Below are 27,600 nucleotides of genomic sequence, written 5' to 3'. Positions count from 1 at the left end.
GTCTGACAGTGTTTGTATTTAAGCATTAGCAACTCCATTTTGAGATTTAGGGTGGAAAAAAGAGGATGTGACTGATTTTCCCTGTCTGGGAGTGTTTTCTGGCAGGATTTTGATGTTTTCCCTGTCTCCCCCAGCCTTGGGGAGCCTTGGGAAGCCCAGCACAAGGCCAGCCCTGCTTTGTCCCCGTAACTCACAGAATTTGTGCCACAGAGTCAGACCCCCAGCACCTGCTGGGTGCCTTTCAAACTGCTTTAACTGGATCACAAGTTCCCAACTGCAGATAGATGTAACAGAGACTAATCCCATAATCTGGACAGAAGTACAAGCCCTGGATCGGGAGCAGCTTGTGTTACCTCCAGTTGCCCTTCAGTGATGGCAGGGGAGCTCAGACATTCTCATCTCCCCCAGCCATTTTTTTTGTAAGATCTGTGGGCTGATTTGATTTGATTTTTCCTTCCCGAAGTCTGAAGATGAATATGCAAAACAAAATGTCATGCTTCGGCCAAAAAGGAAAACAACTTGGGTTCAGAAATGGTGCTTCTATGCTGGGTAAATATTAATTGTACTCGAGGTGCAGAAGTCAAGGACTGGCATCATTTATAAAAAATTTAAATAAAATCCAGTGACAAAATAATAGAGCAGCCTTTTGGGTGTCTAAATAACACCAGGGGTAAGGAGTGCTGCTGCCCAGCTTTTCAGAGTCCCTGTTTGAAATATCCCCATTTTCAAAGCTACTTTAGCAGCCCCCATCTCCTCGGTGTGGTGCTCTGTGCCAGCAGAGCATCGATCAGGAGCCACCGAGCCCGGAGATGCTGGTTGATGGCTCTGCAAACCCAGAGCTCCCAGAAATGAGATTTACCATTGGCTTTTTAACATCTTGTTGACAGGCTCTTGCCAGTGACAGCTCTTCCTCACTCTCCTCTTTCTCTCCCATTCCAAGACTTAATACTGTTTTACCACTCTAATTAGGGACGTGATTCTACAAATATTTGCAAGCCGCCGAGGCGCTCGCTGGGAATCAGGAGCCACGGATCCACCTACAGATCCCATCTCAGGCATGTGCAAACCAACCCTACTCCCATCCCCACCACAGAAATGGGAGTTTTAAATCCTTTTGCTTGTACTGCTTTCCCAAGTCTTTCAAACTCAACCCCAAACCCACTTGTGGTGAGATTGCCTATACCGCTCTTCAGCATAGAAGTCTGGCTTTCTTTCCATGACATTAAACCAAAAGTTCTTTACTTTGGCCCTTTCCATCTCTTACAGTGTTAACAAAAATAGATGCTTATTGCTTTAATAAAGGCTTTGATTTGGAAATTATTTACCATTTAGACTTTGTACGCTCTAATTGCTTTTGATTCTTTGGAATATCTCTAATGCAAAGCAGCTGAAAGACTGAGGTTTAAAAATGGGCTTTTGCACATTTGAAGTAAATTTTATCCTGTAATCAATCATAAAAATCTTAACTGCAGCTATCACATCCTAAATATGTAATTGCTGTGGAGCCTTTCCAGTCTATTGGTTACAGGATGCTGGAAAAAAGGGAAAGTGAGCAGAAATGTAGGCCCTGATGTCTGTGGGTATTTTGGGGGGGATATTGAGCAGTATTGGTCACCTGCTTGAAATATTGTATATTTATTTTTTCCAGGATGGAACCCTGGAATTCAATTGTGCAAAGATTAATTAATAACTCCATTTGCATGGTGAGCTCACTGATTACAGGGAAGCTGCTCTGGTGAGTAAACAATGAATTTTGTCTGGGTCTTGGGATCAGGGCATCCACCCTCGGCCCCATGTGCTCCAGGGGGAAGGACTGAGGTTTTAAATGTGCCTCCATCCACATGTGGATCTGCCCTAAAATCAGTGGTGGTTTTGGTACATGGATGCAGCCCAAGAGGACCAGGTTGCTCTCATGTGTTCTCCCTGAACCTAGGGAATCAATACCTAAAAATACAGAAAGAAAAATTTGATACACTTGATTTTGAGAGATTTTAAAAACATCTTGGTCAAATGTAGTCTAGTCCATATTTTGAATGATCTATAATGACCAGCCTAAAGTGAAATGGCACCTCTGTTTACTTGTAGTAATTTTTTGCTTTCAAGAGAACCCTCTCCCATGTCCTGGCCATCTTTAAAGAGCACAGCTTACAAATAATTAAAACTTAACCCAAAGGAAGCCTATGGTTCTTTTTTTTTAGTATAATATGAAAAGCATGGAAGATTCAGCCTCAAAAATTGCTAAAGATGTTTAACACTCACCATTAAAATCACAAAAACGGTGCAATTTATTGTAATCGGAGAAACACTTGCTTTCAGCCCTTTGTTCAAAGGATTGTGTGAGATATTTACATACTAAATTAATGTGAATGGCTGCTAAGTACACACCAAAATTCTTCCAGCTGGGAGACACGGGTGTGCAAAGGCCAGGCCACTTGGGTGCTTGTGGAGAGTGGAGGGAGAAGCTCCCCTGAGCCCAGAGAATGCTGAGATGGAGCTTGGGGGTGGGCAGCGTATATAAACCCTGGATGTGCTCGTTCTGCAGCTACTTTTTTATAACAAAGCCCAAAATTGGAGTCTCTCATGATTCTACCCCGTGCTTCTCTCCACCCCCTCCTGAGTTCTTTTTTTTTTAAAAATCCCTAAATTCAGAAGGTAACTGTGAAGCTTAAGTTTCTCTCTCCCTTGTCCTTGGTTTGGTGGGACTTTGGGATGCTGAGCTCCACCCTGATGGGCTCAGCACCCCGAGGCCTCCTCATACTCACCATGGATGATGGGCAGCAAAGAAGACAACAGTCATCTGTACTTAACATTGGGTGGCACAAAAGTTTCCTTTTGCTCGCAGGAACACTGAAATCGATGGGCAATAACCAGCAGAGATTTTCTTTTCTTTAAACGAAATTCTCCTATTTTCTCCAGCTTTCCAGCAGCCTTTGAAGTGCTTCTGTTTATAAACTTACTTGATTTCATCTTTCATTGCATCTCTTTTGTCTCAACCTAATTTGTTTTAAAATAAGACATAACCCTGCCCTCGCTGTGGTTGTATTTACAGAGCAGCCAAAAAGAGCTGTAAAACGGGATAATTTCAGTGAAACGCCTTCTGTCCCTCCTCCAAACCAAGGCTGCCTTTCAGAGCTTTGCCTCTCTTGGGCCCTGCACATTCAGAGTCACCGTGAGCATGCAGGGCTGGTTTTAACCTGGAGCTTTTCCTCCGTGTCCTCAGCTGGGACTGTTTACAAACCACAGCTGTTTACTCCTGCTTTGGTCCCCATGCCACATTCATCCTGTTCCTGGAGCTGACTGAAAAAACGGACTTTTGAGGGTTACATTTCCTTCTGCTGCTGCTGTAATCCTTCTGGAGAGAGCTGGAAGTCGTGGTCCCGCTGTGGAGCCACCCGGGCTCTGCTGCCCAGCGTAGGGGCGGCCGCAGGCCCGTTGCCCCCAAGGCCACGGTGCTGCAGTTCAGAGATTTACCAGTGAAATAAATCCGTTTTATGGTTCAGAAACAATGCATCGCCTACTGTTCACATCCCAAATCCCTCTCGCTCCCAGGTACAGGAGGGTTGGTGTGCTGGCAGTGCAGTGGGAAGGCACCTGTCCACTTGCGTGCTGCTGCTGCTTATTGAAGAGGAGAGCTCGCTCCCTGCTCGGGCCGCTTTTCAGGATTCCTAAAGGTAATTTCCCCCTCCCCTACACTGCTGGCAGAAGGGTTGGGTATTGTTTTCTCCGAGGTTCGGCTTCAGAAAGGGGGAGGAAAAAAATAAAAATAAAAGGCCGTTTCGCTGGCGACCTCTTGAAGTTTTTGCTGCTTCCCTGCCTCCCCCAGCACCCACCCGGCTGCCGGGGCCGGAGCTTCCCCGTTTCTCGCCGTTCGATGTGATTAAGCGTTATTGTTCCTGCCGCACGCTGCCCTCCCCGCCGCGGAGACGGGGCTCGACGCTTCGGCCCCTCCGCTCCCGGCGGCTGCGGCCCGGGCAGTGTGGGCGGGGGGACGGGCGGACGGGCGGAACAAAAAAACCTTTCCCGTTAACCCGCTCGCTGCCGCTCCCCGGGGCCGGGAGGGCAGCGAACTGCATCCCCGGGACACGCACAAATATTGATACAGAACGCACCGTCACGCGGCTCTAGCCATGGGCACACGCTGCCCAGCCCCGCAAAAGCCACACAGATCCTTTTTCCACCCCAAAAGCGCTTTTTTTTCCACTCCAAAGCCGCGGCAGGTGTCGGCGGCACTGCCGGGATTGGCCCCTCGAGTCCCCCCGGCCGTGCCCGGGGCTGGGGGGCCAGAGGAGGCCCCGCACCCTGGCTCGGCCAGCGCACAAACCATGAACCCGCAGTTTTCCAGCTATTTTGTTTTTCTTAAAAAAAAAAAAAAAAAAAAAAAAAAAAAGTTTATTTAAACCTTTATATATATATTTCCCTTTTACAACAATAAAATATTGCGTCAATATAACCCCCTTGACTAAAACTGGTCGCCAACCAAACGTTACAGCCACTCGTGTGTTTCATTATTATTTTTATCCGACATCCAATTAGGCTTTTTTTGTTGTTGTTGTTGTTTCTTTCTGAAACTTTTTTTTTTTTTTACATAATGCGGAATTTATTGAAAATAAATAATTGTTGGCAACTGCAATAGGCAATTTTGGATAAAATAGTTGAAAAAAACAACCTTTAATGAAAATAGCATTTATTATACATCAGTTACTAAATGAATAAACTAAATGATCTTTCTTTAAATTAATAACCTCCAAAAAACGTTTAATATACAAAACTGTACAGTTATAAAGTTGGCAGAAATAGGCAGGTCCTCAGTGTCGAGTTATTTTTTTCTTTTTCTCTGAATTTCTTTTTTTCTTTTTTTCCTTTTTTTTAAATATATATATCGCTTACTGAAAAATACTTGAAAAATATAAATGTCGAAAAGAAAAAGTCTGGAGGAGGGAGGGGGAGAGGAAAGGAGGAGAGGGAGATGCTGTGCGGGAGCTGCGGAGTGGGACCGGCCCGGCCCTCGGACGCCGCGGGTGCAGCCCCGGGAGCGGGGGTGGGGAGTCCGGCCCTGTCCGGCGGCCCCGGAGCAGCGCAAGGCTCGAGGGGTGCGCGCACACACAGACAGACAGACAGACAGACAGACACACACACACACGGACCCCTCGCGGGTGGGTGCGTGGCCACCGCATCCCCCGCCCTTGGGGACAACACAGCCACGGGCTGGGAGGGACAGGGGGGAGAGGGGGCGGGTACAGCTCAGCACTTCCCTGCGCCCGACGAACGGCTCCTGGCGTTAGCATTTTAGTGACTTTGTTTTGGTGGTTGAAGGTTTTGGGGTTTTTTTTCCTCCCTGTTTTGTTTTGTCGGTGATTATTATTTTTTTCTTCCCCCCACCCTCCTAGAAAAGCTTTTCCACAAATCCAGCATCTCCCTGCGACGCGGAAAGAAGCTCAGCGTGAACCAAATGCGGGCGTTTTCTGTTTCCTTCGCTCCCTCTCTTCCCCCCGACACCTCATTCCTCTTCACTATCGAAACACAATACAGAGAAACCGAATTCCGAAGCGAAAGCGCAGAAGGATAAAGGTGTTTTACTACAGACCTCTCAGTCTGGCGCTGATCAAAAAGCTCAATTCATCTTCGGAAAGAAAAAGACTGGGAAATGCCACGGGTTTGGTTGTGATGCTTAATTCCGGGTAAACCTCTTAGAAATAATTATTTTATATAAATATTTTTTTTCCCTTGGGAGAAGAAGAGGGGAGGCCAGGCTTGTGACCCGACGGTTTTACGGTGTTGGGAAGTTCTTGAAAAGGAAGAAAAAAGCTGCAATAAATAAACCTGCTGTTCACATCGGTGCGGGGCTCCGCGGGCGTGGAGGGCGCCCCCTCTCCTGGGGGAGGGGTGTGTGAGGAAGGGCCGCGGCCGCCCGGCCCCGCTGGGTGACATTGCCGGTGCTTGGGGAAGGGGAGGAACGTTTGGACTGCTCAATTCGATATAAATTAGGTCACAAATATTGTGTACAGTTTGTAGTAAAACACCTCAGACATTAAAAAACGCTATATAAGTCTTTAAAATTGCAAAACTAGTCTATTGTAAAACAGATTCACCTGAAATATAGCTGATATAACCAAGGCGCTGGAAGGTTATTCATAGGCACACATCTGTCTTTCCTTTTTTCCTTTTCTGTCGGGTTTTTCGTTCTTTTTTAATTTTTTTCCCGTGGATTTTCCCCTTTTTTCCTGTTTCTTTTCTTTTCCCTCCTTCCTTTTTGTTTGGGTTTTGCTCTGCGGTGGGAGTGGGGAGGGGGTGTCTTTTTTTTTTTCTTCGTCCTAGAGGAGAACCGAAAACAAACCTTGTCTGCGAGTAAACACCGTGTGTGATCAGCGGAAAGGTCGGAGAGAGAGGAAAAAAAACATATTGCCGAGGCGGCGGCGGACGGAGGGACCCCCTGGCCGCGTCTCCCAAAACCATAAGTTAAAGCCCGGCGAGCAGTCCCGCGGCCAGGCAGTCCGGCGGTGGCCGCAGCCCGCGGTCAGAGGTCGTGGCAGGCCGTGTCCGTTTTCACGCCGTGCGAGGAGTACACGTCGTGCTGCGGCTGCTCGCCCGGCGGGGTCATGCGCTTCTCCTTCTGCCGCCGGTTGCAGAACCAGACCCGCACCACCTCCTTCTCCAGCTGCAGGCTGTCCGCCAGCGAGGAGATCTCCTGGGCGGCCGGCTTGGGGCACTTGAGGAAGTGCGTCTCCAGCACGCCCTTGACACTCACCTCGATGGAGGTCCGCTTCTTCCTCTTCCTCCCCTGCGCCGCGATCTTGTCGATGCTGGTGGGGCTGCCGGTGGAGGAGTCGGCCTCCTCCAGCCACTTGTTCAGCAGCGGCTTCAGCTTGCACATGTTCTTGAAGCTGAGCTGCAGGGCCTCGAAGCGGCAGATGGTGGTCTGCGAGAAGACGTTCCCGTACAGGGTGCCCAGCGCCAGCCCCACGTCGGCCTGGGTGAAGCCCAGCTTGATGCGGCGCTGCTTGAACTGCTTGGCGAACTGCTCCAGCTCGTCCGAGGTCGGCGTCTCCTCGTCCGAGTGGTCCTGGCAGTGGTGTCCGCCCAGCTCGCCGTGCTCGCTGCCGGCCTCGCCGCGCAGCCCCGGGTGCAAGCCCTGCCCGGCGGCGGCGGCGGGCGGCGGGGTCAGCCCGCCGTGTTTCAGCATGCCGCCCACCGCGAACCCGCCCTGCGAGTACACGCTCAGGGGCTGCCCGGCCGAGGCGGCGGCCGGAGGGGCGGCCAGCGAGGCGCTGTGCACCGGACTGGCGCCCCAGGCGCTGGGGTGGTTGGCGTGGGGCGAGTGGTGGGAGACATGGGGCGAGCGGTGGTGGATGATGGCGCCCAGCTGCAGGTCCTCGCGGCCCGGCTTCACGTCGGGCTGCTCCAGCGGGCCGCCCGCCAGCGCCGCGGGCCAGGGCGCGCCGTCGCTCAGGCTGGTCACCCAGTGATGCCCCAGCGGGTGCCCATTGCCGGGGACGCCCTGCAGGTACTCGCTCTGCAGCAGCTTCTGCGGGCTGCGGAACGGGCTGCCCTGCTGCATGCCCGCGCCCTCGGCGTGGGCGAGCGCGCCGGCGCCCAGCAGGCCGTAGGGGTTGGAGGCGGCTGTGGCCATGGCCGCGGCAGCCCCACGCGTTATACTGTGCCGCCGCCGCCGCGCCAGCCTTTGACATCCACCGGCACCGCGGCCCGGCGGCGGCCGCACCACGACTGGCACCCGCGCCCGCCAATAGGGGTGCGCCGCCGGACGAGCCGACCAATGGGCGCGGCGCGGGGGCGGGGCGAGCCCTTGTGGGGCGGGCCGAGGGGCCGCGCGGGCGCGAGGCAGGAAGTGAATCACTCCGCCGGCACCGGGGGCCGGGCGCGAGGCGGCCCCGCCGCTTAACTCCTTCCGCGCCGGGCGGGAGGCGGCGGGACCTGAGGGGGGGGGGGGAGCACGGCTTAAATGGGGAGCGCCTGGGAACGGGGAGGCGCGGGGGGCAGGGCTTAAATGGGGAGCGATTAGCGGCGGGAAGAGGTTAAACGGCGGCGCCCCGGCGGCAGCCCGGCGGGACCACCCCGGCGCTGCCCCCGCCCGCCGGCCCGGGCGCGCTCCGGGTGCACGGCGCCCGCTCCATTCCTCCCCCGGTGCGGCTGCCCCGAGCCGCGCGTCCCCGCCTGCCTCGGGCCCTGCGGCGCCGCCGCGCTCGGTCGGCAGGGAAAAGAAAAAAAAAAAAAAACAAAAAAAAAAAAAAAACAAAAAAAAAACCTGAGAAAAGCCTCAAATAATAAAAAACAGCCCAAAAAGAAGGAGCTTCCCGGCCTCGCCGCCGGTAAATTCTGGTGGATGCTTCTCAAAGTTCTCATCGCGGGCGCGGTGCGCCGCCGGTGCGCGCCTGGCGGGCGGGCTGCAGGGCGAAACCAGGAAAAAAGGAGAAAAAGGCGGGGGGGGAGGAATCGTGAGAAAAAGGAAAAAAATGGGGGAAAAGACGCGTGCGGTCCCCGGGATCCCCTCTGCAGGAGGAGCGGGGAGAGCGCGGAGCCTCCCGGCGGGCAGAGCTCCGCACCCGCGGAGCCCCGGCGGGGCGGGCGGAGGAGCAGCCCCGGGACCCCTGACCCGCTCCCGAGTTCCAAAATTACCTTTCCCTGCATCGTTTTGGAGGTAACCGAGCTGCGTAATTATATTTGCACTTCCAGAAGACTGCATCAGAGTCCCCTTATTGATTTGAAATTCCATTAAATATATTGCAAGAGCTCCTATGTTAAGCTTGATTTAAATTTGCATACATTTTCATATATTTAGCAGAAATAAAAGAAGGCTTGCAGCTACCAGAAAGTCATTAAGGCATTAGTTTCTCTGAGAAGACAGATCTGAAGAAAATTCTAGAAAATAGATCTAAATAAGGTGAGCGCTCCTCTGGTTCCTTCCGAGCCGGGTCCCATCGCTTTCCTCATTATAATAATAATAATCACAATAATTTCTCGCCAGGGCAGCGTGTGAGCGGGGTAAAGACAGGGCTGGGTGGTGAGGACCAGAGCGGGCTGGGACAAATCGCGATATATCGGGGACTCTGTGGGTCCCCGCCGGGAGAGCGATGCGCTGCGCACCCGCGAGGGTGCGGGAAAGGGGAGGCAACTCGGAAAATAAATCAAAAATAAGGAAAAGTAAATTAAAAAATGAAGTTTGCGGGTAGAGGGGCGGCGGTGGGGGGAGAGAGATACGGCGGTGGGGTCAGGGGGAGGTTCGAGAGATGGGAACGTCCCCGCTGGAGCCGCGGTCCCGGCGCGGGGCTGCGCGGGCGGTGCCCGCCCGAGCGCGGGGAGGGCAGGGAAGGAGTTATAGCAGCAGCCTCTTCCTCGTTGGATTTTTTAGCTTTTCCTTTTTATTTTTTTCCCTTTCCTTTTTTGTTTCCCCCCCCCCTCCTTTTTTTTTTTTTTTTTTTTTCCGCTCTCCGCCTTCACAAGCTCCTCGAAATAAACATCACCGCAGTCTGCGAAAAAATGAAAAAAAACCCCAACCACAAACCCCCCACCCCCCCAACATCAAATCCGCACTCTATAAAAACGTAACTAAATTATTTTAAATTAATTTGTACTTTAACTTCCGAAACAATTTTTCAAATCCCATTGCCCGTGAAAATAGATGTTCAGATCCGCCGTTTAATTAAGGCAAAGTCTCTGGCAGGGAAGTGAAACCCCGAACGTCCCATTTTAATCCTTGCTGCAAATGTAGCTAAGGCAGAGCCCGGCTCTGCTCCTGCCGAGGCGGCTCTCACCTCGCCTATAGCAGAGTATGGTGGATTTTATAGTGTTTTTATCTGCATATAGTTAAATCTTCCTGCTGTTCTAACTAATCTGCTGGAGAGGGTTTCTTTAGCTCTTTCCTGTCAGTCTGACTTCCCAAGTGTAACAGATGCCGCTCTCAAGCGGTCCTTTCTGCTGCTTTTCTTTATTCAGCCTCGCATATTTCTCCCCATGATCTGGGTTTCCATAGAGAGAGGAATAAAAGGGGGACCATGGCCACAAATCCCCTGCCCCATGCAGAATAAAAGAGTCTTATTCAATAGCCGACCCCGTCTGGACATGGGAGAAAAATAAGTACATGCAAAGCTACTGTTGCAAGAATTTGTAACTTATTTTTCATAGACCGAAACCCATTAAAGTTTTTTATTATTATTATTATTTTAAAAAAATTAAAAGTTTTTGGGTTCGGACTGTGCGCTTGAGCCCTTTGATTCTGGGTGCCCCCGCCCCAGAGGGACCCGCGTTTACCCAGCGAATAACTCGCTTTAATATCTATTTTTTTCTGCTAAATCTTTGGCGTGAAAAAGCTCGCACAATAGCTGGAGGCAGCCACCGTCCTGGGGCAGCAGCGAGAAGTCGTTGTGGAGAGCGCCCCGCTTTGAAGTGCAGGAGCTGAGATTGTGTCGAGTACCCCTGGCACAGGCGGCACCGGGGCTTTCTGGGGTCACCCGGCTGCGTGGCTCGGCCGTCGCCGTCCCCTCGGTGGCAGCGGCGGTGTCACCCACGCGTGGGGCAGGGCTGCCTCTCCCCGCTCCGGCCCCACTCCTGCCCCTTTAAGAGCTCCGGTCGGGATGCGCTTGTGTTCCCGGGCTGGAGGTTGGGACCTGAACCCACCAACGCGTTTATTATCGTGACAGAGCTGATTTTATGATATTTAAGAGATTTTTTTTTTCCCACTCCTCTCATTGTTCACCCACAGGAGGGGAAGGAGGGAGAAAAAAAAAAAGTCTAAAAGGAGTTCGTTTTGATTGTGTTTAATACAGCATGAAGCTCGGAGCGGTAAGCTGTGTCTCGGTGTCGTGACCTCTATATTGAAAACTTCACCTTCAACACAAGTTCACTTTAGAGGCAGGACGAGTTACATTGCGCTTGGTGGGAATAAGTGCAAATTTAAAAACAGAGTCAATCATAACGGGGGCTGGGAAAGGGCAATTTAACCGTTTCTGGAGCCAGGAGTTAAGGTTTGCATTGTGTACATCCAGGCGCTGGGGCTCCTGCTGAAGCCCAGCCGCCCCTCAGTGCTGAGAAAGCGGCTCCTGGAGCTCCGGAGAGGCTTTGAGAACATGAGAACACTTAACCAGCGTGGGGGGAGCTTAGAAGCAAAAAAGGAATTTACAGAATATTAGCAGAAATTAGCCAATACCGACACAAGCTCAATTAGTTCCTTTTTTTTTTTTTTTTTTTTTTTTTTTTTTTTTTTTTGTCTCTGTTGGCTGGTCTTGAACGTCAGTAAATGCTGTGCAGGGAGAGAGGAGGGAGAAAGCCACACTGCCATCTCCGAGCCACAGCCAGGAGATGGACTGACAGATTGCAAATTAAACTAGTCCTAGTGTAAGAATGCATGCAGCCCCCCCAAAATCTCTCCCAGCACCAGCCCGGCAGCAAAGAGCCCGGCATGGAGGGAGCGTGGCTGCGGCTGGGCTGATCCAGGGAGGGACAATAAAGCCAGTCCCGGGCAGGAAAAATCACAAGGTAAATAGTATTCGTATTCTAACTGCTGCGATTTCCGAAGCTGTTTGGGCGACTCCTTGCTCCTCTGCTCGAATCGCCTGTTATTGTTATTATTATTATTATTATCGTTAATATATTTTTTCCACGTTGTTGATGTTTGAAAAATGTACTTGCTGCGGAAAAAAAAAAATCGTTCATTCGTGCACTACCCCGTCATGTTCAGGTCACTGTTAGTTTTGAGCTAGGTCGGTTTTAGGAGGTCTTGTCTGGAACATTTGGTTGACGAAGCAAAAAAAAAAAAAAACCCAAACAAAAAAAACCCATAAATATTCCGGGAAGTCTCTCCAAAGTGCACATTTTTGCTGCGGGACCGGTCTTGCCGTCTCTGAAATCCACGAGTTGGGTTTTGTTGTGTTTAGTGAAGTGTGGGTGGGGAGAGGCGGCGGGCAGGGGCTGCAGCCCCGCTCCCGGCTCCTGCTCGGGCGGTGCGTGGCAGCTCCCGAGGTCACGGCAGGAGTTAATAGCCCCCACAACAATGCTGATCCCTTCCCTTTTACGTAGGCGCTCTCCTCGCCCTGCCGTTCAAACGGGCGTGATGACAAGAACGCGCTGGTTTCATCCCGGACCGAAATCCTGTGGTTTTGTTGGTTGTGTTTTGTTGTTGTTGGGGTTTTTTTTTGTTGTTGTTGTTTTTTTTTTTTTGGTTTTATTGTTTGTTTGTTTGTTTTGGATTTTTTTTTTCTGTGAAGCTTCTCCCAGCAAAGGGGGGATGCGGCCAGAGATGGGCACCCCCAGCTCCTGCCACCCCAGAACCCATCCCGCCTGTGCTTTAGACATAATCCAAATACAGTTCCCGAACGGACAGGTTTCTGCTCAGACATATTTAAAGGAGAACGGGTTGGATTTGAGCACGCTCTGACTGGCTCGCTAGTTAACCTCTGTTGACTAATGAGACACTGAAGACAAATCGCTCTGTTCCTTGGATGACAAATACCTGCGCTGCTGTTTGGTAGCTTACCGAGCAATTTCCGTGTGGGGTTTGGGTTCATGTGTTGCGTTTTCCCTTACTTTTATTTATTTATTATTTATTGAACTATACGCTTTTCCAGCTGTAGCAGTCGGCGTGCAAAGCATCCAGCGATGCTCCTGATCTCGCAGAGGGATTGAAACGCCTTCTGCATTTTGAAGCGCCTCGTCATCCCTAGTTTTACGTTTATATATACGTAGATGCTGCAGCTAATTCTTGGTTTTCTCACAGACTTTCGTATGTTTACGGCTCAGTGGAAAGTTTCCTCCCCTCTACCTTCAGATCGCGCCAACCAAAGCTGTTATAAAAATGAACGTTCAGGCCAGGCTGTGTTGCTAAAAGATGGTTTCCTTCGTGAATCGAGCTTGGGCAGTGCAGGATGGTGATGGTGAGGCAGGCTGGGTGTCGTTCGGTCACGCGTGGCCAGGACCGCGAGCCCTCTGTGCCCCCCCCCCAAAAAAAAACCAAAACAGCCCCTGCAAAAGCTCCATGCGCTCCATCCCCAGCGTGTGCGGTTCCCTGGCACCTCCTGGCAGCTTTTTTCCCTCCTCTCGCCCAGTAGACTCTCGGTGAAAGGCTCTGGAGGCTGCAGCATCCCTTCCCCTCCGTGGCGGGGGTCCCGGGGGCTGCGGGGGAGACGTTCAGGGGGAGGCGGGCAGGCGATAAATTACCGCGGGCCCCAGGGCACGGGGCAGCGCGCACGGGAGAGTCGCCATCAAAGCGGGGGAGACAGCCCTGGGCTGTGAGAAATAAATGGGAATAAATCAAAGTGGGGGCTGCCCGGGGCAGGGGGTGCCCGGGGCCCACCCAGCTCCGCCCGGGAGCGCCGGAGACAGGGAAAGGCGCTCTGCAAACTTTTTTTTTTTTTTTTTTTTTTTACCGTGCTTCAGACATTGGAAAGTGTCCCTCTGGGGATGGGGGAGGGGGCAGAAGGCAGCGGTGCAACGCGAGCTGTATTGGATATTGAGTTATTTCATATTTTAGAAAATCAACGGCGTCTCTGAGGGACCTCCAGAGAGGAAAGGACTCCTTAGGGGCTTGAGCCAACCCACAGAGCTGGGGTTTAGCCATGCAGGTATCGGTTTGCAGTCCCCTGGTGGAGCTCTAGGGGCCCGTGTTATCCCCGCACTCCCTGATGGAGAACCCCGGGAGAGCCGGCTCTCCCCCTCGGACACACACGTTCTTGAAGTGCCACATCCAAGTATTTCCTATTTGCCTCTTCTCCAAACTGTTTAGAAATTACTAGTAGCGGATAAGTAAATTGCAAGTTAACCTAGTGAATTAGGATGATTCTCCATCAGTTTAATTTATGTTTTATAGTTATTTTAGCCTTCTGATTTGATTGCCTTAGTAATGTGAATTGCCTACAGCTGCTGATGATACAGCTTTAATTCTGTTTTAAAGGTCATGTAAACATGTGCCTGTAGCATAAGGAATGCAAATTCAATTCCCTTTTAATGCTTCCTCACATTCACTTCACAGCCTTCACCTAGAAAATTAGCAGGATTTAATAGGGAACCGTGTGGCTGTTGTGATTCCATTAAAGCCCCTCTCCCCCCCAGGTGTGGCTCTCCCGGGCCACCCCACACCCCTGAGCCGTACACCGAGGCGCTTCCCACGCCCGTTTTGGGGGAAATCGAGGCATTTTCCGCCCCGGGACGGACTCGTCCTCTTCACCTGTGAGCTTTTAGCCGCAGGTAGCTATCCCAAGGCTGGAGAACCCGGCGGTGCCGGGAATTACCCCTCAAAGGAGCCAGAGCATCACCCAGGTGTACACCTATGCGTAAGGCTGTAGTACAGCCGCGTGTTCCTTACGTCACGGTGGAAGACGGTGCTGGGAAAGAGAAAAATGGATAAAAAATCTTGTTTTGGGCCGAGGTGGGCTGTCCACATCAGCAGGAGGAGAAGCTGCGCCGCGATGCCAAGGTGATAGGTATAAATGCAAGACGCCTGCGCCTTGAAGATGGGCATTTTAAGGGAACGATCTGTCTCTGCAAAGCGAGCCAGGGCGAGAGGCGATTCCGCGGCCCTTCTGGGCGAGCGGGGCCGGTAGCGCTCGGGGAGTCCGCACCGGGCCGGGGCACCGGGGAGACCGGAGGGACCGGCCCCGCGCACTCTGCGGGCTCCTTGGCTGGGACAGCGGTATCGCAAGAGGTACCCCACACCCCCTTCGGTCACGGGGTGTTTTCCTGCGCTCAGCGGGGGCTTTCCCGTTACCCCAAACACTTCTCGTCCGCCCGCGGGATGCGGGCAGCATCCTCCCCCTCATCTTCATCACCATCACCGCTGCCTTCATCCCTATCACCTGTGCCTCCCCATCAGCATTCCCACCGCTGCCTTCACCCCCATCACCCCTCTATCCCTCTATCTTCATCCCCATCAGCCCTGCCTCCCCAGCCTTCATTCCCATTCCTCTGCCTCCCCACCCCTGCCTGTGCCAGGCCCTGCTGGGCCACCCCACTCCTCACTTGCTGTGAAAATGGCTCATTTGCCCTCAGGTGCCCCCCGGAGGCCCAAGGAGCCGCCGTGCTGAGGGCACCTGCCCCCTTTCCTTGCCGTGGCATCGAGGAGCCCACTGTGCCCGTCTCTCTCCTTGGCAAAAATGAGTGGTTTTTAGCAAAATCTGACTACTTGTAGTAGCAACTCATTGGTGATTCTGCTAATGTTGCACACCTCATTAAATAGCCCCAAAGGAGTTAAAAATAGCATAGGAAATTACCTATGGTACTTTCATCAAATAATTACTGTAAACTCTATACATACAGCAAGAGATTCCTTTTAACAAATCTATTCCTAAAACATGGGGGGGTTCTGCTTAATGGCTGAAATAACTTGGAGCAGCACAACTCGAGCCACACTCGGGCACTTCCTAATACGTTCCCGTGTGTTTCCCTGAGTGTTTTTCTTCCTTATCTTTTTTTATATCTGAAGTTCTATTCCCCTCCTCTACTCCATGTATTTGATAATTTTTTTCAAGTCCCTTGGCTGAACCAATCTCTTTTCATGCAGAGGATAAAAAGAGAAAAACTTTAAAGTAGGTTCAGGTAATTAACAGCTGAGGGGAATATAATCTAAACCATAGGCCCTGCTTTGCACCCAGGTCTGCTTTCAGAGCCAGCTGGCAAGGGAGTGCCTATTCCCTATAGCATCCAAATCTGCTTCCTCTGAACAGCTTTGCCAGGCCTCCAGTTATCACATCTGCATTTCAAACACCATGTTTCTGGCATTAATTATTAATTAGCCTACAGTCACCCCAGAGGATTTAAGTTCCAGCCTGTGCATACTTATTCATTGACCTCTATCTTAGTTTTTGTTGGAAAAAAACCCCAACTAGAATGCTTAATAATTTCCTTTCTCTCAGACTCTCTGTTCCAGTTTCATGGCAGGGAAACAGTATATTTTGAGATGGAAAATCACAGGGTTGTCTAGAAATTTGTTTAGAGCAAAACGCTATGTCAAGAGTTTGAACAAACCATTTCAAAAGATTTAGAAGGAGTTTTGCTGGAGTATTTTTACCTTTGACAAATGAATTTATGGATTTCCCAGAACTGAGAGATGCTGGAGACAAACGCAAGGCAGTTTTGCTCTGTGTAGAGCAGTGCTCCATGTGCACTTTAAAAATACAAACTGGATTTAATTACTGGGTAGCACATTTAGAGGATCAAACCAAGGCAAACGTTTATGTGAAAGCTCTGGGGTTACCCTGCTATTGACACTGGTAAGAAGGAAAATAAAAATGCTGTTGCAAGGCACAGGAGTGCTTGGGCATTAAATCTGAGCTCTGTCCCCAGGAATATGGAACTTAAGGAACTTATTTTTGTATCAGTCCCAAAGTAGTTAGGAAAAGGCTCCTTAGCCATTAGAATAAGTACATATCTCACTGCTGCTTTCTTTGCCATTTTGTGTCTTGAGAGTAAGGTTCCAGAAGTAAAAATACCAGAAGTAAAAAAAAAAAAAAAAGCAGGTAGAAACTGAGTTATGTGATTCTCTTTTTTCTCAAAACTTCATGAAATCCAAAGTGCCTGCTAGAGTTTGGATGAGCTGCTTATTAGATACTCCCTTTTGTGAATGGATTTTAATGCTATGATATCCCACCCCTCTGATGAAGCCTCTTTTAATTCCTCATGCAATTATACCTAGATAAACTTTTTAAAATGTCACTGTGGTTTCTCATTTTTATTTGTGGTGGTGCTATCTGAAATAATCATTGGAACATGAAATATTGCTCCACTTTGCTTCCTAAGGAAGTGTTTGGTCTGTAATCACGAGGTCAGACTGGTTGACTTCTATGCCAGCCTAGAATTGATTTTTGAAAGCATTTAACCTGCGCCTGAGACTCTTTGAATTCCTATTTAGTGGAGGATATGGAAAAGAGCTCTGAGACACAAACATTCGTACTTAAACTGCTGGGCTATCTCAGGAAACAAAAATGCGTTTTTCCAAAATTGCAGCTAAACCAACCCTTTTGGAAAATCATAAGCCTGTGTTGAAATGAGCACCTAAAAATAGATGTAGGGACCAAAACTGTTGACTTCCATGAGGGATCTGTCTCTTCAACCTCCTTGAGAGTTTTGAGGAGTTGGTTTGTTGCTGCTCTTTTATTATTTTCACATTTTATGCGTAGCTCTAGGGAGCGTTCAGCATTCAATAATAACTTTTTTTTTCCTCTGCTTCAAATATTTAGAATATTTCTTACATTCAATTTAAACAGCAAAAAGTGCCAGTATTTCACAAGGAAAAGAGTATCAGGCAATACTTCAAATTTAATTTCCAGGAAGATGGTTCCCATTTATAAAACAGATTATATCTTGGTGCTGGAGAGGGAGGTAGATCCAGACTATTTTAATGAGACATCCAGGACCTTTTAATCACTTCTGCAGTGATACTAATACCACTAATAACAATGATAATGGGAAAAAAACCCTGGTGTGAAACCAGGGCTGGAATCTGTTCTTGGTAAATGTCAGAATGTTTCTGAAATTAAAACTTAGTGCTAATGTAGCTCTGTTCCATATGGATATTAAAGAGGAATAGGGACTAAATTTCTTCCACAGCAGAGTGAGATGTTGTTTTAGAAAACAGCCACATGGCAGCTTGATCTGCAGGGATGGATCTGGGGTGGTTTTAGGGGGTGGCTGAGGATAAGGGCAGCTGGGCTAGGTTTGAGCCCTCTGCTGCTGTCTCCTCCTTTTGCCTTTTGTTTACATTTGTTGCCATTTATTAACCAGGTCCTTGGGATAAAGGTTCCATGCCTCAAGATTGGAAAACTGTTACCAGTGCTGTTAAATTACATTTCTGTGTGGTCATAGAGCTAAGAGTGAGGAAAGCATGAATGTACAGATACAGTGGGTTTGACATGTTGTGAAATATTTGTACTGTTCATGTTAGGAGAGATGAATTTCTATAAGAAGCCTATTTTATGCTTAATTTTATATATATTTGCATTTATAGCTTTCTGTTAAAGCTTAAATATTATACTCTGTTGGTGAGATCTAACCCTTGGCAAGTCTGGAAATGCTTTGACCTACATTCTTATTACACCCTTCACTTTTTTTCATTTAAAATAACACCTGCAATAGTTTTCCAGCTGTGCCTGACATCTACCAAGGACTGAGCCGGAACTGCATTTTGTATTTCGAGTGTTTCACACGAACATGTTTGGAATTCAGATTTGGAGGTTGCAGATCACTTTTTATGTAGAGAAGCCACATGGGTAATTCTGATTTTCAATTACTTGAAGAGTGATTATGGTAAAAGACTGTTGATTCCTCGTGTATTTGGGGTCCATGGGCATCTCCTGATGAAACCCTGGAAGCAGTTTGAGGGAGTCTTTGCCACCTGTGCACTTGTAGGCGGGAACAAAGCTCTTGTAGAAGGGATGGGTGAAGGTGGAGATCTCTGCAGATATTGCTGTGTCAGCAGAAATGGGGTTTAGATTAGAGGAGAATGTGGGGCTGGACCTTGAGCTGACATCACTGGGCAGGGTGGCACTGAAATTTGGGGTGCAAGTCTGGGTTACAGGAGCAGAGGATGTGTGTGGTGTCACCAAAGGCTGCATGAGTGACATCAGAATGATTTTGGATAATGTCTGAAATAATCAAAGCCTCTGGAAGATCCTTGTCCTCCTCGGTGTTTTTGCCTGGCAATGAACATGCCCTGGATGTGCAGGACATGCAAAATTGATGTGATGAGGGTGTGAACAGGGAGGATCCATGAGGGGACAGCAGATTCCTGTGCTCAGGAGGTGCCACAGATCCTCAGCTGTGGGACAGCAGTGGGCGAGTGGGGACTTTGGGTGGTGACCATCACCCAGGTATTTCTGTGCTCAGCCTGAGCCCATCCTGAACTTGCTGTTGCCCTGACTACAACCAGACCATGCCTGTCCTCCTAAACTTTCCTTTCAGCCACATCAGCCCTAAAGCCCCCCAAAATGTTACATCCTCAGAGCCCTTGCTGGCCCCACCTGGCGCCTCATCACGTGCAGAAACCCCAGTGTGTTTTAGCTCTTCCAAGGCAGGGAAGGGCTCAGGCTGAGCCTGGCAGGTGGCCAGCCCACAGCCCCAGTTCATGGCCACCTGCAGAGGGTTTGGGGGATGGTTTCTGCCAGGCAGCCCCTGGCACAGCTGGGCACATCCTGCTCCTGCTCCTGACCCACCACCTCCACCTGGAGCACCCAGGCTGGGCTGGGCACTGAGCTCCTTGGCAGTGCCCCTGTGGAAAGCTTTGGAGACTTTTTAGAGTTCCCCATCCTCCCACTTATGTATTTTCCTTTCTTTTTCCTAGTTTATTTTAGTTTCTCTTTCCCCCTCCACGCAAAAATCGCTAGGGCTCCATTTACTGCCCTTGCTGGGAGTTTGCAGTGGAATAAGTTAATGGGGCCAGGTTTACGGTGAACTGTCACAGTTTGGGTGACTTCAGTCAGCTGGCAGTCCAGCCTATTTGGTTGCAAATAATGTGCTTTCTAAAATAAAACCTTTCATCACCAAAATCATAGACTATTGGAATGGTTTGGGTTGGGAAAGACCTTAAAGATTGTCTCATTCCAACCCCGCTGCCATGGGCAGGGGAAAAATAAATGAGCATTTAAAAAAACATTTATACAAGCAGTCCAAAGAATAAGGATGATATTGGGAATTTTTGGCTTTTATTATCACAGCTGTAAGTTTTGAAATCACAAACCCGAGTGTATGTGTGTGCCATGTAACTGCTACCACCAAATCACATGTAACACTCCATGGTAATTGTGTTCATAATTATGGAGTTAATTAAATTTCTGCAATAGTTAAAAACAGGCACATAAAAGTCTCTCAAGATTAAATGTTTTAGTTAGGGAAGAACATGCTCATTTGGAATATTGAATAAAATTAAAGCAGTTCTAAGCAGTTCTCATATGCAGGTGAGCTTAAGAATGATAAAATAACCTCCCAAAACGAACCTTGTCCATAAATGCTGTTCCAAACTTTGGGGTCACACAGAAGCTGGGGACTTTTGCAATGCCCTAAGAAGGAAAAGCAGCATGTGCCGAGGTGTTTGTGAGCTGGAGAGCCACAGTAGAGGAGCTGCAGCCTCTGCATCTGCCAGGCTTGGGAGATATTAGCAGTGCTCTAAAAATGTTCTGCTGCCAAATTAGCCCTGCTATTAACAGGGTAATATTGGAACAACATGTTAGAAAGTCAGATTTTGCTTTAGCATTTGGAAAGGAGAGGTAGCTCTTTCTTTTTTTTTAATTTTTATTTTTATTTTGTGATCTCATTGGTGTTTTTGTGCCACTTTGGGCTAACTTAACTCCCTGATTCCACAGAGGGGTCATGAGATGTAAAACCACAGAGAATGTGAACCTGTGAGTCTGCTGTCTTTGTCCTGTATGTTATCATCTGACTTACCTTTGGGGAGAAAAGAATAAGGGCAAGAATTCCCAATATGTTTGATATTAAACCTGGATATCTCACCATGGGCAGAGTCATCCTCCTGAAAATGAGAAAGGATTGATAAAAACGTATTAGAGCTTCTCTTCTCTTCTCTTCTCTTCTCTTCTCTTCTCTTCTCTTCTCTTCTCTTCTCTTCTCTTCCATCACTAAGAAACATAATCACTCCTTTTTTTTTTTTCCCCAGGAAAATAATTTTTTAAGTTTACTTATTGCAAGAACAGACAAACATTTTCAACGATGAAATAATACACATTTGTTAAAAACAGCCCCAAATCTCAGCTAGCACAGCAATGACCCAGCCCTGTAGGAAATCCAACTTTAATACCCCTTTTCCAAAGGATCATGTGTAGAGTTTCATTATTTTCTAGTAAGATTCACAGGGCACTGTTTCTTTTGATATCCTGTTTTTCCTACTGATGAGATTGGCTTGAGTGGGTAAAATATAAAATATTGATAATTAGACTTCAGGTCCCTCATCTTTGGCAGCTGAGAGTTTCCATTCACTGCTCTTTTTGTTAAAAGTTGCCTGTTCCTTTCGACAACTGGGCTTTATTTTAAATATTACTGATGTGAGCTGATGGAGTAAAAAAATGATAAAGTTCCCCCAAAGTCCCCCAAAGTGCAGGGGCTTTATTTGTGTGATTTCTGCCTCAGCAGCCCTGCTTCCCTCCCCCAGCAGTGTACTACAAAGCGTGTTGTACAGGGACTCCATTAATCCTACATTTCCTAGATGGTATCTGAGGCACAGTGGGTTTCCACAGAAATTAATTTGTCCTGACAACAGGCCTAAAGATTGGAGTCCAGGGATCACTTGGCAAATTCCCTTTAAACTGAGCACAATAATAAACAGAAAGCTGATAACGACAGTTCTGAAAGACCACACAGAGGCCGGGGCCTGAGCCAAGGTGCTTGGTGTGGATCCCCGGATGCCTCCCATAACAGAGCTGGGACCTTTAATGCCTGAGAGGAAAATGAGCCCCCTGATTTATGCACACTTTAATATCCCAGCACTGGGCAGGGCTTGCTCCAGCTCCAGCATTTTTTAACTCTTTTCTGGAATGAAAGCAAAAGTTCGAGGCTGATGAGGCTCAGCCCATTCTTATTTAATTTTCATTTTAACTGCTCCGGGGCCATTTTTCGTGTCTTATTTTAATACAGCCCCAATTTCCTCAGTGCATCTTCCACGTGTAAGCATTAGCAAAAGTTGGACAGTGGGTAAGATTATATTTCAAGGAATGAACCAAAAGAGTTCTCCATCTAAATCAATTTTCTTTGAGATGTGGTAGTTTAGGGTTCAATCATCTCCTCTGTGGTAATTCCTTCTTAAATATAGTAAAAAGCATTTTAGACAGACTTATTTCCTGTTAGTTTGGTTTTATTTATCTTTGCCTTTGCTTATTTAAATGCTGTTGTTTTCCCAAAGTTAAGGTCTAGAAATATATACTGATATAGGAAGTGAATAAACAAACATTCAGTGGATATTTTAGAACTTGTCAAGGTAGGAGCGTTTCAACCCCTATATTCATTAACATAGAATTTAGAGTTTTGACGATAATTAGGATTTGTAGTGTGTCAGTAAAGCTCTGCCAATTGCATCTCTGAAAGAAAGTAATCATAATATTAAGAGTTAGGACTGATAGGGTGATGTTGTGTAAGAGAGATGTTGTGTAACTTTTCACTGTTCAAGCACACGGTATATAATGATTTAAGCAATGAGTTAAAAAAAGGATAAGCTAAAAAGATGTGTGGAAAAATAGGTTTTATTATTGAAACATGCCTTGAAATTAAAGGCTAATTTTGTTCTCAATGTCCAAACTATGAAATAACAGCCTATGATGCAGAGTGGACTGTGTAACTCTAAAAGGATGATCCTAAAGGTCTTTCCCAACCTCAGCCCCTCTGTGATTTTCCAAGGCAACTGGTTCCCTTGACAGGTATGGCTGTGCACCTGAACAGCAGGAGTCCTGTTTGATCACTTTTAATGGGGCAGATGTTTCTCTAGAGATGAAAACCCAGCACTTGAGATATCCAAACTCAGTGATCCCTAAACATGATGCCTCCTCCACAAGCTTTCCCACCCATGGAAACACTGCTGGAGGTGAGCAGTGATGAGTTGCTGTGGATGGGTCGTGCCCAGGAAGGCAGGAGCAGATGGGCGATCCATGCCCATCCCTCCATCCCTGCTCCAGAGGGGTGGCAGGGTACCAGTGGCTGCATGGTTATGGGCTTGGAATGTTCCTGCCCTTGCCACTTGCCATGCAGTTATAAATAAAAAAGTTCTGTCTCACGTGCTTTTCCAGCACTGCCAATGCCCAAACCACCCTTGACTTTGATAAGGGCAGCACAAGATTCATTAGGTAAGAGCTTAACAAGCTGAGAGGTGGGACTGTGTCTTCCTGGCAGAGTGAGGTGTTTGCACCCCACCTCCCTGCTGAGAAATAAACCCTTTCACTTTCAGTATTGGCTTCAAATTAGTTTGTACACTACAAATTAATCAATTACCGCCACCATATTTTGGAGATGAAACTCAGGCCGAGCAGGGAAATGTGTATTTGTCACACTTAAGGGACTCTATTGTACCAAAAGGCAGAGGATTTGAGAACAACTGGGTTTAAAGCTGTTGAGCTCCTCTTTCTAGAGCCTGCTGCAGGAGCAAATTGACTGGCTGTGCCTCTCAGTTCTGCAAAAGAACTAACCCAAAAACTCCCCTCCACTTTTTCTATCAAAACCACTCTGTGCATTTCAGTGTACGAGCTATTAGTTTTTTCAAATTTGGATCAAATCAGGCTTTTTTCTCCCAGCAAATAGTCCTCCAGTGTGCTTTATACTTTTGATTCAAAGGCCTGTGTATTATTTGATGTTCTTAGGAGATAAACAATAAACTTTTGAATATATTTTTTCCACTTGAATACAAGCCTAGGGATGCTTCACCCTGCATCCTAAAGCCTGATTTCCCCTGGGGCTCATTATCATGCAGCTCACATGTTCAGTCACCTACACTGTTGAACTTACTATCAAATAACCTTTGAAATGTTACTAGTTATTATGTGTCAGAGGGCAGATTTATGATAAACTAACTTTGAAACAAAATAATGAATTCTCAGCGTTCCGTTTCCAGCAGCATTTCTGGTAATTTGGTTGGATTTAAATTTTAAAACAGTAAGTTGCCTTTTTCTCTTATTCTGTCATATAAAACAGCTCCCTCCTCTCATGAAATTTCTCCCTCCTTAAATATGGTTTACGAGGATTTGAGCAGTGCCTATAAAGAATAAAAATGAGAACATTTGTCTGGGAGCTACCAAACTGCCCACTGGAGTTCATTTGTGATTAAACTTTCAGAGCTTTCTAATTTGGTGAAAGTTAACTTAACCCTTAGCACTGTCCACCTGTGTCCAAAACACAGCTGGGCAGTAGATGTTTGCAGACAGAAATATTTTCTCCTCATGCCTTTTACTGCCAGTATTTTAAGGTTTTGAGTGGTGTTCTTGTATTAGGGTGACAAAAATCAATAGTGTCGTCTTCTCAGAGGACTGGTTTATGGCAGACCAGAAAGGTTTTCCAAGAGGATATTCTGAATTTCAGCCCCCAAAGTCCATATTTAGTGAACTAAAGAACTGGCCAATTTTCATGAAGGCTGAGCGTGACTTCAGGGGGTCTGTGGGCACTTGGCCTCTTTCAAATGGCAGCTGGAGCGAGTGTGACTTTTAATGAGATTGTATCAGAGGGAGGAAATGCAGGTAGATAAATGCCATGCACCCATTTTGGAGGTGATTAAAGGAGCAAACATCTGCAGATGAAATTTAAAAGCACTCACTATGTCAAAAATAAAGTCTGGCTAATTTGGGGAAAAATCAGCGTGGCTCTTCTTGGCATCAGTGTGGTTTTTGCGGTTCCATTTCAGATGAGCATGGGGCAGATTAATGTCTGCAGGATTTTCATCTACTATCAAAGTTGGGGCTTTGAGATAGTGCTGATCTGTGAGACTGCACAGAAAGTGCCTGACCTGGGGTGGCCCTGTGAAGCTGGGGATAGAACCTCCATCTTCAGGGCTCTCTCATCTCCTTTGCTCCCCTCACTGTGATTATAGTTCTCCAAGGCCACCACAGGCAAAAGTTCCATAGCAGGCTGTCTATTAATATTTATGCAGCAATTTGGGAGGTAATGCATTGTTAAAATACAAGTTTGAAATGCACCAAATTTATTCACTTTTAGTACTAGAAGTTATCTATTTCTATGTCAGATAGAAGGTGGGGAGGGCATTGTCATGATATTTTATTTTTTAACCAAGTTATTTGCCAGTTCTGACATGGCTTGAATTAAAGGTCAGTAAATGATCTCATGTAGATAAAGTTTTTCTAAGGAATGAAAGATATCTCTGTGAAATTTAATGTGAGGAGTTAGAAAATATTTAAAGTAAGCACTCAGGGAGTCAGGACATGCAGGAATCAGCTATGTCATGTCAGCCAGACCCTGTCTTCATGTGTTGGATCTAGTGTGCATGGGGGCCACTGGGATTTGCCCTTTGCTTCCATGCAATTCCTCCTGCCTGCAAAGAGAAAGAATATTTTTATCACTGATATTACTTCATTTTTGCAGCTGTTTGCTGGCATCAGGTTAGTAATATAAACTCTGTCAGAGAGCGATCTCTGCCTTCCACAGGCTGCAAAATCCACAATTATTATTTAGAGTTAACCTCCTCAGAAAGTGGTCCTTATTGAAACTGTTCAACCCCCAAAAGAATTGTTGGTTATTGTTATCTGAGGACCTCCTACAGCCTTCCCTTGGTCAAGTAAGGCTCTTTTGTTTTCAATAGGATTTTTTTTGAGACCAAGCTCCGAGCTTTCATGCAAGTAAGATAAATCCAGTGAAAGTAAAACATTAATTAAATGTATTAAAAAATAAAAAAAGAAAACATTCGAGAAGAGCATGGTGCTCAAATAGAGCACTTTTTTTTCAGGTCACTTGGCTTTCTGATGTCATTTCTGGCAGCTTTGTTAGCCTGGCTCCATCACATTCTGCTCTGAACGATAACGTGATGGGAGATGATCAAAGTGAGAATGCGAAAGGCTCAGGACATTTAAAAATGTTCTATTCTGGAAATTGTTCTAAAACTATAAACAGATTACATTAAAAATCTGTCTTACCCAACATGGTGGCTCATCATCCTTTTTTAGAAGGAGCTATTGAGAAGTTTGGGTAAACAGCCTTGAAGTCTTTATGATGGCAGGCTGGAAATTTCTCCGGAATTTTAGGCAACCCGAGCCTCTCTGAAATGGAATGTAACCCATTTCTGCTGCTAGGTGCCTTGTTTTGATCTTTATACTTAAAAGTGGCAAAGCATATGGATCAGATCACCCACTCCTGCTAATGGACACAGTTCCCTGGACTTAGGTGTCCAATTATGCCAGTTAAAGATCTGTCTGTTGCTGGGCTTTATTTCCTTATTTTTCTTGTCTTCCTGATCTCTGACCCTTTATCAAAGGAATACCATCTATAATATGGTAATAAAATGAAATTCTGAGCTCTCTTTCTAACAATATACCCCAAAGAATATTCAGGATGCTCACCTTTATGGGAAGAGCAGCTGATGAACAGTTCCAGCCTCACAATCGTCTTTTCCTGGCACAGGGAGAAAGTTTGGTACCCATTCCTGGCCTTGTGGTGGGATATTAACCATTTCAGCATTTCCAAGGAGCAATTGCTCTGTGGGCTGAATGGGTAAATAAACTCATTGGCAAGTCAACAAAACAACAGGAGGCCATTTTCTCTGATTTTAGCTGCATTGTAGTGATTGGGAAAGTAAGAAAATTTTTAAGGGCTCCATCATCTGGTGCTCTCAATCAGTGCAAGGATGTGGCTGAAGCAGGAGGCAGAAATCCACAGGCACTGACACCCCTGGGATGTGGAATGGGAGGATTTTGATCTCTGGGCAGGATTTGACTTTCTGTTTTGATTTATGGGCTGAATATAAATGTGTATTTTAAGGAGTCATTAGAGTTTGTGGATTGAAATATGCAGGTTTGTGTAGGAAAGGATGCCCGGGCTCCTTGTACAGCCCCACTCACTTTTTTATAAGTGAAAAAATGGATGAGAATTGTGTGTAGGAAGAAAACCCTTCACCTCAGACTCTTTACACCAAATAAGTGATGGGATGGTCAGGAATGGCATGATCCATGAGAAAATAGGGAAGGAAAATAGATAGGGAATACCTGTGCTCTTCTTCATTGTGAAACATCTATGCCAGGTGTATTTTTATCTAAATCAGTTTTGGTGGTGTTGATAGGGAAGTGCTTCAGAAGTGCTGGGCCTTGTAGGTGCAAATAAAGAAAGGCACAGCAGGAAGGAGCTCGGCTGGCTGGGATGTCCTAAATGTTGGGAGACACACATCAGGACAATCTCTTGATCTCCACAGCAAGAGGTTTTGGCACCTGCCAGGCTCCCCTGTCCCCATCCTGCTGCAGACTGGAGCTCCTCTCCTTGGATGGCAGCAGCACTTGCAGCTGGCGACCCTTGTTTGGTGCCCTTTGGCTCTGCCTTCGCTCCAGCTCTTATCATTTGGGTAAATGCTGCTCTTGTTTACAGTAATGGAAATCTGGAGCAGCCCCTCTGCCATTTCTCCTGCCCAAATATTGCACTCGAGGTAACTGCCATCTCCTGCTCAGTGCAGATGGAGCCTGGGAGACTCCTTCCCAACATCCCCACATCCTCCTTATCCTGGTCTGTGAGTTCCAGGGGACTGCACCAGCCACACAATGAATCTGTGAGAATGGGGGAGCTGCCCTTGGTCTTTTTTCCCCCTCTCATCCCAGCACTTCCCTTCCCAGCCCCAAACCCAGCCATGGCTCAGGACCCGTGGATGCAGCCCCCAGTTTCTTCCCCGCACCTTGTGGCTGTGGATTCAGCCCGGAGAAAAGGCTGCCTGGCCATGACAAACTGTGCACTGGCTCCGTGATGTGTGTAAGCTCGAATTTTCCACTAATTCACTTGTATATCCTAGATGGAAAACACAGCCCCGAGGCTGCTATAAACCATGGAGCTGCTGGAGCCACAAAGGGCCGTCCTGCCAGCTGGGAATCACTGGAGCATGCGGAGTGTCAGGGGCCAGGGCAGGACTCAAATCCAGTGGATGCACTTGTCAGAGGGGCTGTGGTGTGGGAGCAGGTCCAGCCTTTTCCTGGG

The 27,600-nt window shown here is 47.6% G+C and overlaps 1 protein-coding gene across 1 annotated transcript; it reads right to left on the bottom strand.

Moving 5' to 3' along the window:
• Positions 1-6,278: 6,278 nt before the first annotated feature.
• LOC310922041 (POU domain, class 3, transcription factor 4-like) lies at positions 6,279-7,627 on the bottom strand (the record flags this gene model as incomplete). Its single annotated transcript, XM_083882337.1, has 1 exon — positions 6,279-7,627. The coding sequence occupies one exon, from the start codon at positions 7,625-7,627 to the stop codon at positions 6,515-6,517; it is 1,113 nt and encodes a 370-aa protein (XP_083738463.1). The 3' UTR covers positions 6,279-6,514.
• Between the last annotated feature and the right edge of the window lie 19,973 nt (positions 7,628-27,600).

This window comes from Zosterops lateralis (genome assembly GCF_965231275.1).
Source record: "Zosterops lateralis genome assembly, chromosome: W".
Taxonomy (NCBI): domain Eukaryota; kingdom Metazoa; phylum Chordata; class Aves; order Passeriformes; family Zosteropidae; genus Zosterops; species Zosterops lateralis.
The sequence above is the reverse complement of the archived record's forward strand: the minus strand, read 5'-3'. Positions and strand labels throughout refer to the sequence as shown.